Consider the following 10537-nt stretch of genomic DNA (forward strand, 5'->3'; position numbering starts at 1 on the left):
CGGAATTTCATTTATCACGGTAGGGTCTAGAACCGATTAACCGCGATAAACGAGGGTTCACTGTACAAATCTGAAATATGATAATCCTGAATCAGTCACTTTCGGGTTATTCAAGCACCTCTCATCTTTGAATGGTCAGATCTCAATTAATCTGTTCCCCCCACCCCGATTCCAAGCATTTTCCTCCTTCTTCATATCTACTCGTATCCCCATTGGGTCTGGTTTCTTAGAAGCCACACCACAATGGATTCAGTTTCCTTATTTTCACTTTGAGGATTATGTTTCATTCAAGTACTCTTCCATTTCAGTGCTTCTTAGAATAAAAGAGAGGTCTGATGATTTTTGACTTATTTCTGGCAGGGAAAAAGTATCCGATTATCCTCTATTGCTAGCTTGCTTTATATTCTGAAATTTATCCTATTGATTATTGCAATAAAATGCACAGGCTTATTAACTACTTTGTGGGGGTGATGGAAAGGAAATTGGTGAAATGCAATGAAGATTAATTATGTAGCATAATGTTCTGTTAATTGAGTTTTTAAATAGTTTTTTGATTAACAAGGATATTATCTTCCCATTTGGGATGCTATTTCATTTGCCCACAGCATCTCCAAATGATTGTTATAAAAAAAATTCCCATGTTCTTCTGTGATTTTCTTTTTTATACTAATATTGAGGTTGAGAATCCCCCTTAAGCCAAATAGGTTAACAGGCAAAAATTAATGGCAGACAATGGGAATCACAGTAGGAAGGGGAAATGAAGCTAGTTGAGAAGATTGTGTTTAAAGGCTGCTCCAGGTGATGATAAACTACTCATTGTAGCAGCCAGAAGAAGGGAAAGCCATTACTCATTGTTCACATTACTCACAGCCACATGTTCCGCAGACGGTTTTAACCACAAAGATTCAAGATACTGAGTCAAGAGAAAGCACGTGATAGGAAAGTCAAGAATGACTCCAGGCAACCCAACCATGGGGAATTGGATTGGATTTGCCATCAATTATCTTTATAAGGGGAAAAAAAATGTGTGCTGCTTATCTCATTACAGCTGGGTACAATGTTTACTTTCTGTAGGTATCTTTTTTGGTAATTAAAAAATGAAAACAACATTCACTTGTGCATATGGGCTTTGAATTTATTTGCAACATGCTTTTCGTGTGTCAAATGTGTGCAGGACCTCGATTCCAAAGTGAATGCTGGTTAGATTGGTCATTAAGAATGGTAGAGCTGGAAATGTAGTCTAGCAGAATAGATGTAGGGAGTGTAACTGACAATCCAACTGAACTCCCTGTTGCCCAGTTGAATATGACTTACAATGACTCAGGAGAACTGCACCTTTGGGTTTCTCAAGCTGTAAATCTTGACAGAATCAAACAGCTCCATCTTCCTCCCATGGAGCAGTTAGTGGGTTTCAACCACAGACTCTGTGGTCAGCTGCCCAGTGCTTAACCCATCGAGCAACTAGGAGTCCTTATTAAAATGTAAGGTGTACGGAATTCTTGTTATGGGAGTAGAGCAAGTTCTTTGTACATGTCTAGAAAATGCATGGAAACAAAATGAAGGTGATAAAAATGTTCCCATCCCAAGACAACCACTGTTAATGCCTTAGATAGAAAAAGAGTAAAGTGAGGAGCTGATAGCAAGGGCTCAAATAGAAAGAAAATGTTTTGAGAATGATGGTGGCAACAAATGTGCAAATGTGCTTGACGCAATGGATGTGTGTATAGATTGTGATAAGAGTTGTATGAACCTCCAATAAAATGATTTTTTTTAAAAAGAAAAGGAGCAAAGAGGTACTAAACCCAGTATTTACTAAGAATGTGATATTTCCACAAACTTTGTTAACTGGGTTTTTTATTTAATAACATGGCGCCTAATACACAAACAACTTCCTAATTATGAAGTAGTTTTTTTCTAAAATAACATTTACAATAAAAGCCTAATATTTTCTTGTATGATTTATCTATCATTGATTAATAAGTATCCCCTATCAAATCTTTATGAGCAAATCTTATTATTATTTATAAGGATGGATGTTGTGATAGATGTGTATAAATACAATTAGACAAAAGCATAGTATACTCTATATTGTTATATTTACTTAAAACGGTTATGCAATTGCAAATGCAAATATAATAAAAGTTATATAACTATAGTTTGCATAATCTCTGTATAGTGGAATTGAAGGAGATTTTAACTTTACTTTTATGATCTTTTACTTTATGTAAACAATTCTGATTTAGGTGAAAGTTTGCGGAGTAAATTCACTTCCCATTCAACAGTCCGTACATGTTTTGTTTCATGCTCTTGACCGCTGTCCTCGCAATACAGCAGTGCTCACCTCACTTCCTCCTTTCCCCCACCTCCGCCCCCCATCCCTTTGTCCTTTCTTGTCTGCTGAACTTAGTTTCTCAGCAAACACTGTCCTTTGGGTCCCCATTGATTGATTGTTCTCAGGAGTGCCTACCTCTTTGGTGTTATTGTTTACCTTATAGACCTGCCTACTGTTTGGCTGAAAGTTGAGCCAGAGGCATGTGTTCACTTCCAGGCTTGCCAGGTGATTAAGGGCCATAATCTGAGCAGTTCCATCAGTTTCTACCTGACCTGTCTTTTTCATCATTTTGATTTGGTTTTACACTTTCGCTCACTCATTCCAGGACCTTCTAATGAGGTTCCTCTCAGAGCAGTCAACAGTGGCAGCTGGGTACCATCAAGTTACTCTTGTTTCAGTGTCATGGAGGCTCAAGGGGCCCATTAGTCCTGTGGACTAATTGTTTCCCTCTGTTTCATAGGTTTTTGTTCATTTTGGTTTGTTTTTGCTGTCTTTCCTCTAGTTGGGGAGAGACCAGTAAATGCACCTTAGACTGTCATATATATATATATATGACTGGCTCCCACTATTGTCTACTTGAAAGGACTCACATTAGAAGGCCTGGAAATAGATGTAGACATAGATATAAAATAAGGGTCTCATACAATATTTACCTTTTGTGATGGACTAATTTCACTCAATAGAATCTCCTCCAGGATCATTTATGTTATGAGCTGTCTTGCAGATTCATCCTTCTTCCTTCACATTACATATAATTCCATTGTTTCTCTGGATCATAGATTGGTTATCCAATTTTCTATGGATGAGCCTTTAAATTGTTTCTATTTGGGGGCTATTGTGAGGAGTGCTGCAGTAAGCGTGAGCGCACATAAATCTATTTGTAGATAATATCCACACACATGATCAAACTTTTACAAAATTGAAAAGAAAAGTAGATGACTCCATCATAGTAGGAGCGAGAGCGAGGGAGAGAACAACCAGAGAGACACCCAACAAACGCACCGAAGAGCTAAGGAAGGCAATCAACCACTTTGACCTCACAGACATACACAGCACTGCACTCGATGCAACCACAGTATACATTCTTTCTTAGTGCACATGGAATATGCAATGTTCTCCAGGATATTCCCCAAAATGTTGGGCCCCAAAGCAAGCCTCAATGATTTTTTTTAAAAGAACTATATTAGAAAGAATGTTTTCAGATCACAGTACTACAAAATTAGAACTCAACAGGAAAGTCAAGGTGGTGGGGAAGCAAGGAATCAAATATATGGAAACTGAGTCACAACCTGTTTAAAGATTATCAAATAAATAAAGAAATTTTTAAATTCCTAGAGTCAAATGAGACTGAAAACATAACATACCAAAACCTTTAGGAAATAATAAAATCAGTTCTCAAAGGGCAATTTATGGCAATAAATGTGCATATCAAAAAAGAAAATTAACCAAAATCAACACTTTAACCCAACATCTTCAACAATTAGAGAAAGACCACCACAAGAAAGGAAATAATAAAGATTAGAGCAAAAATAAATGAAAGAGAAAAATTATAGAACCAACAAGGTTAGAAAGTTAAATCTTTGAAAGAATAAAGTCAAGAAACCATTGTCAAACCTAGCCAAAGAAGAGAGAAAATACTTGTAGCACATATTACAAATGAGATGGGCCTGGACAACATTAAGGTGGCACAAACTAACATGGAAGGGTGATAACAGAATACTATAGAGAACTGTGCTCCACAAAATTTGAAAAACTAGAGGAGTAGTCCAGTTTCTAGAAACACATTACCTACCTGAACTGAGGTAGGTGCACACACACATACGCTGAGGCAGAAATTTAAACAAATTTGTACCAAAGAAGACATTGAACAGTTTGTTAAAAATAAATAAAACTTCTCAAGGCCAAAAAAAAAAAATTCAACCCTGTCCCAGTCAGGTTCATGGTGAATTCTTCCAAACATTCAGAACAGAGGTGACACAAACTACTCCAGAAGATGGAAAAAAGAGAGAATACATCGGAATTCATTCTATACAGCAAGCCTAACTCAGATCCCAAAGCCAGGCAGAGAGGCCTTTAGAAACAATACATATAGACTAATCTCCCTCATGATCATCTTCATTTTCTAAATACCTTTTCTTATATTACTTGAACACAGCTAAATAACTAAAATGAGAAAATACAAATTCCATTTGTGTAATATTCCTTGAGATCTGTCTTTTCCCCACAAAAACATCCCATAGAGAATGTACTAGAAAGATCTATGCAAAATATTAATAATGATGAGGATCATAGGTTCCTTGGTGACCCAGTGATTAAGTGTTTGGCTGCAAACCAAAACAACTGGTTCAAACCCATCAGCCACACTCCACAGCAGAATGATGTGGCCACCTACTTCCTGAAGATTTACACAACCAGCGAGCCTCTGTCACGTGGGGTCACTATGATTGGAAAACCTACTTGACCAGTACCTATCACCACTACCACCACCACCACCAAGAAAGGGATTATAGATTCTTTTTATCCATTGATTTATCCATCATTTCACTGCACAGCAATTTATTGCCCACAAGGGAAAATATATAAAATATAATTCTCCTAGAAAACGTGATCGAGTACATCCCCAAGACAGAAACTGTTTAATGTGACGATTCACTGGTGTGATTTGTTCTGAAGCAGGGCTGATCAGTGGCTAATCAAGTATGAACTGTAAACATGTAGCCCATCTTTGATTTTTTCCTCTGAAAGAGCAGCTTTATAGGATGCAGGATATTCAGAGGGTGGGACCAAGACTGTGGAAGTGGACTACAGATAGAAAGTTCTAAATTCAGCATCCAGCTGGGAAAGGTGGCCTTGGCTCTCTGCTGCTGGACAAACCGGGGTGAATGCATGTGGTGGGTGACGTGCACAAAGCTCATGCTAAGCAGCCCCAAGTATTAGGAATGGAGACACTTTCATCTGCTCAAGTGGCCCAATTGCTGCTGGAGCCCACTTCACCATGTGGTACATTAAGACCCCTGAGGATGAATACAATTTCTGACAGTTTTGCTCGGGCTCTGCTTACAGGGCCCATCTTCCCAGGGATAAGGGAATCAGGTGATTGAAGAGCCAGGTGAAAGGAAATAGGCATGCTATGAGGGAGCAGAGGGAAAAGGGAACTCCTTTAAAGAGAAGGGGAGGGGCAGCTTTTCTCCGCTGCTAGTGGCATAGGAAAGAGGATGTGCTGCACACAGGGGATGGAGTGAGTGCTTTCTGATGGGGCTGTCAGGCAGTGTGTTATGATTGCAGGGCTGTCCAAATTTCCCTTTCTGGTAGCAGCTGCCATTCATGGACCATTACTAGCAGCCCAACACAGTGTTGAGCACTCTCCATACATGGTTTCAATGTAATCCCTGTGAGAGCCCATGTCCTCCTTGTCCCTGAGTTACAAATTAAAAACAAAAACAGGCATAGAAACATTAGGTATCTTGCTCATAAGGTTACACTATATGGAGCCTCTCTTTGCCATCACATCGGCTCTGACTCACAGAGACCCGGTAAAACAGGGAGGAATTGCCCCACAGGGCTTTCCAGGCTGGAATCTTACAGGAGCAAAGTGGCCCACCTTTCTCTTGTGGGGCAGCTGTGCCTTCCAAGCCACCGACCTTTTAGCTGGCAGCTGAGCACTTAACCACTGGGCCTCCAGAACTCCATATCTGGGACATGTCATTTAAAAAGTATTTGTTATCTAAGACTCAAATTTCCATACTTCTTATTAGCTGTCTTGGTCGATGCTATTTGCTTACAAGTCAACAATATGCCTCCCATGTGGGAGTCTCCGTAGTAGGGACTCCCTACTTGGTCACAGGGGAGGTTGGAGTTGGAATGAGGATTGATTCCAACCCTGTCTCATTCCAAAGCCTACCTTGGGCATGCTAAGAGAAGGGTACAAAGCAGGTCATCGAGTCCCTGCCTTTTAGAAGAGAAAATCAAACAAGTATAATTAATGAATGCAGGGGTCCACTAATAAGGACTAACAAAGACATGGGACCCACAGACATGGTTGGTTTGGCCAGAGCATGTTCCTTTGAAAAGTGGAGGTGGAAGTCTGTGGATGGGAGATGTCATATCCTGCTCCCAAGAGCAGCCCCCACCCCTTTTTACTCATTCCCCTGGCCGCCGGCCACTCCTCAGCCTTTTTCAATGCTGTTAGAGAATTACGAGTGGTCGAGGGGGATAAAGTGCTGCGACAACACTAAGGTAAGAACAGTGATGGCCAGCTGGAGGCTCAGAAAAGAATGAAAGAAACACTTTGGATTGGTCTCTCTATCATTCTGTTTGCCCGAGTATTGTTAACAACATGCACTCAGTCGGCTCTCCTCTTCATTCATTCATTCATTCATTCATTCAGCTACGGCGTTCTAGCCTTTTCTAGGTGCTGATAGTATATGGATAAACAAGACAGACTCCCCACTACTGGTGGAGAGATGGATCATAAATAAGTATATAATGGAACTAGGGGGGCCAGAGCCCCCCAAACCCATCTGTTGACAATGGGGCTTCCCCTCTCAGAGGGTCACAAGGAAGGGATGAGTCAACCAGGGTGCAGTATAGCACCAATGAAACAACATTCCTCTGGTTCTTTGAGGCTTCCTCACCCCCCACTATTATGACCCCAGTCCTACCTTTCAGTTCTGGCTAGACTGGAGCATGTGCACTGGTACAGATAAGAGCTCACAACACAGAATCTAGGTCAGATAAACCCCTCAGGAGGAGAAATGAGAGTAGTGATACCAAGAGGGTAGGAAGAAGGTGGGGGAACCAATCACAACAATCAACACATAACCCCCACCCACCCCCGAAGGGAGACAAACAACAAAAACATGGGTGAAGAGAGACGATGGCTGGTATAAGATATGAAAATAATAATTTCTAATTTATCAAGGGTTCATGGTGGTGGGAGGGGGGATGAGAGGAGCTGATATCAAGGGTTCAAATAGAAAGTACTGTATATACTTGAGTATAAGCTGAGTTTTTCAGCACTTTTTAAAATCATTTTATTAGGGGCTCATACAACTCTCATCACAATCTACACATACATCAGTTGTGTAAAGCACATTTGTACATTCATTGCCCTCATCATTCTCAAAACATTTCCTCTCCACTTAAACCCCCGGCATTAGGTCCTCATTTTTCCCCTCCCTCCCCGCTCCCCCATGTGCCCTTGATAATTTATAAATTGTTATTTGGTCATATCTTGCCCTGTCCGACGTCTCCCTCCACCCACTCCTCGGTTGTCCGTCCATCAGGGAGGAGGTCACATATAGTTCCCTGTAATCGGTTCCCTCTTTCCTACCCACTCTCCCTCTACCCTCCCTGTTTCGCCACTCACACCACTGGTCCTGTAGGGATCATCTGCCCTGGATTCCCTGTATTTACAGTTCCTATCTGTACCAGTGTCCATCCTCTGGTCTAGCCAGACTTGCAAGGTAGAATTCGTGTCATGATAGTGGGAGTGGGGAGAAAACATTTAGGAACTAGAGGAGAGTTGTATTTTTCATTGTTGCTACATCGCACCCTGACTGGCTCATCTCCCCGCCCCCCAACCCCTCTGCAAGGGGATCTCCAGTGGCCTATTAATGGGCTTTGGGTCTCCACTCCGCACTCCCCCCATCATTCACTATGGTAAGATTTTTTGTTCTGATGATGCCTTATACCTGATCCCTTAGACATCTCATGATTTCACAGGCTGGTGTGCTTCTTCCATGTGGGCTTTGTTCCTTCTGAGCTTGATGGCCGCTTGATTACCTTCAAGCCTTTAAGACCCCAGACACTATACTTTTTGATAGTCGGGCACCATCAGCTTTCTTCGCCACATTTGCTTATGCACCCATTTGTCTTCAGTGATCTGTTCGACACCTCGTGATCACGCAGGCTGATATGTTCTTCATGTGGGCTTTGTTGCTTCTGAGCTAGATGGCCGCTTGTTTACCTTTAAGCTTTTAAGACCCCAGACACTATATATTTTGATAGCCGGGCACCATCAGCTTTCTTCACCACATGGGTCAGCACATTTTTTATGCAGTTTTTGTGGTAAAATTAGGTGCCTCAGCAGATATTTGGGTTGGCTTATACTCAAGTATATATGGTACATATTTAGAAAATAATGATGGCAACATATGTACAATATGTTTGATAAAATTGATATAAGAGCTGTAAGAGTCCCCAATAAAACGATCCTTAAAAGATAAACTATATAATGAATTCTCTGTATATAAGGGGACTTAAAAAAGATTGTGCAAAAATTGATTTCAGTGTTTGCAGCCCTGTCATATAATGAAGCCTAACCAAAAGTACTATAAAGAAAATCAAAGCAGGAAGCTGGGGATGAGAGAATGGGTGGGCACAGCGTGTTTACAGAGGTTGCTTTGGAAAGGCCTTTCTGAGGTCTGCTTTGAGCAGTGAGAGCAACATGAAAGGGGTGGTCATAGGATAAAGGGTAGTCATAGGATAGAGGGTAGTCATGGTATAGAGGGTGGTCATGGGATAGAGGGTGGTCATGGGATAAAGAGGTAGTCATGGGATAGAGGGTGTTCATGGGATAGAGGGTGTTCATGGGATATAGGGTGGTCATGGGATAGAGGGTGGTCATGGGATAAAGAGGTAGTCATGGGATAGAGGGTAGTCATGGGATAAAGAGGTAGTCTTGAGATAGAGGGTAGTCATGGGATAGAGGATGTTCATAGAATAAAGGGTAGTCATAGGATAGAGGGTAGTCATGGGATAGAGGGTGGTCATGGTATAGAGGGTGGTCATAGAATAGAGGGTAGTCATAGGATAAAGAGGTAGTCCTAGGATAAGAGGGTAGTGGGCTTTCCTGGCAGAGGGAACAGCAAATGCAAAGGCCCCGAGGCAGATTGGGCTTTATGTTTACAAGGAGCTGTAAAGATGTGACTGGAGCAGAAGGGATAACAAGAGAGGTAAAAAAATTGGATTAGAAAGGTAGAAAAGGGAGACTTCTTGATATGATTGAACTATTGAGCTGTATAATATGTGGATGATATGCCAGTAAAACTGTTAACCGAAAAAAGGAAAGAAAGATAGGAAGGAGAGAGAGTGGTCCAGATCAGTGTTGAAGTAAGGCGGGATGGTAAACTGGGGATACTAATAGTACTTAGTTCTTGGGATTATGGTGAATATTAAATTCCCCATATAAAGTGCACACATAGTTATGCCATAAATTCTATAACACCTGACTACTGTTCTCCAGTGTCCAATAAATGTGTGCATTGAAAGAAGCAAATTAAGGTGTAAGCTATAGAATGAAGTATGTGTTTTCATGGAGAACCATTTGTCTCATGTATGTGACTCTGTTATCCTCGATTCCTTTCACAGATAAAACTGTGAAGCTGTGGAAAGTGAGCGAGCGTGATAAGAGACCAGAAGGCTACAACCTGAAAGATGAGGAGGGCCGGCTCCGGGATCCGTCCACCATCACAACCCTGCGGGTGAGCAAGGCCTTCTTGCGATTCCTGTGGCCACTATCGTTGGGGGAAGGAAGACCTCTCACTGCCACTGGGGGGCTGCTGCAACTCTAATGTAATGGGGGGAGCTTGGGCTGAGGCGTCCGTACCATAGCCTCTGGTGGCAGATGGAAGGAGTGGGAAAGGTGCCAACCCATGCTTTTCCTTGTATCCAGGAGGACCTGCCCATGTGGCCACTGCCATATGCTCCTATATTCATAGGCTCTGTCTGGTCCGATAATCTCAGAGATCTTGAGAACCTTCTGTGCTTGGCAGGGTGCAGGGCAACCCTTGATGGAAGGACAGAGTCTTATGATCCTGAACATAAACTTCAGAATCTACCAGGCCTGGGTTTGAATTCTACCATGTCCCAGAATCTCACATCATCTCTTTACCTTCCTTGAGCTTTAGTACTGCAAGTTTCTTCCATTTCTCTACACGTAAAACAGTGAAGATAAAATCTAATTCCCATGGACTTATGAGAACAGAATGTAATGAAACTAGAAAGTGCTAGCTCTGGTCTTTAATAAATGATCGCCTCTATGAGTAGCTATCAGTATAGGAGTTGCTTCCTACCTTCCCTCTAGACATGCACAGTCTGATAGGGAAGAAGATTTGTAAGACTGATAGACAAATGGCTATGACACTAAACAGAGTAACATAGATACAACAGGAGTTGAAAGTGGACACTTGCCATTTGATCAAA

The 10537-nt window shown here is 41.6% G+C and overlaps 1 protein-coding gene across 2 annotated transcripts in view; it reads left to right on the forward strand.

Moving 5' to 3' along the window:
* Positions 1 to 10537, forward strand: part of PPP2R2B (protein phosphatase 2 regulatory subunit Bbeta) — a 569986-nt gene that overhangs the window by 430153 nt on the left and 129296 nt on the right. For both annotated transcript variants that reach the window (XM_004696699.2, XM_004696700.2), the window contains one exon: positions 9704 to 9816. In XM_004696699.2, the coding sequence (XP_004696756.1) occupies positions 9704 to 9816 (113 nt within the window). The remainder of the gene's footprint in view (positions 1 to 9703; positions 9817 to 10537) is intronic.

This window comes from Echinops telfairi, unplaced genomic scaffold (assembly GCF_000313985.2).
Source record: "Echinops telfairi isolate 266 unplaced genomic scaffold, ASM31398v2 ScPeMD7_7469;HRSCAF=8507_0, whole genome shotgun sequence".
Taxonomy (NCBI): Eukaryota; Metazoa; Chordata; class Mammalia; order Afrosoricida; family Tenrecidae; genus Echinops; species Echinops telfairi.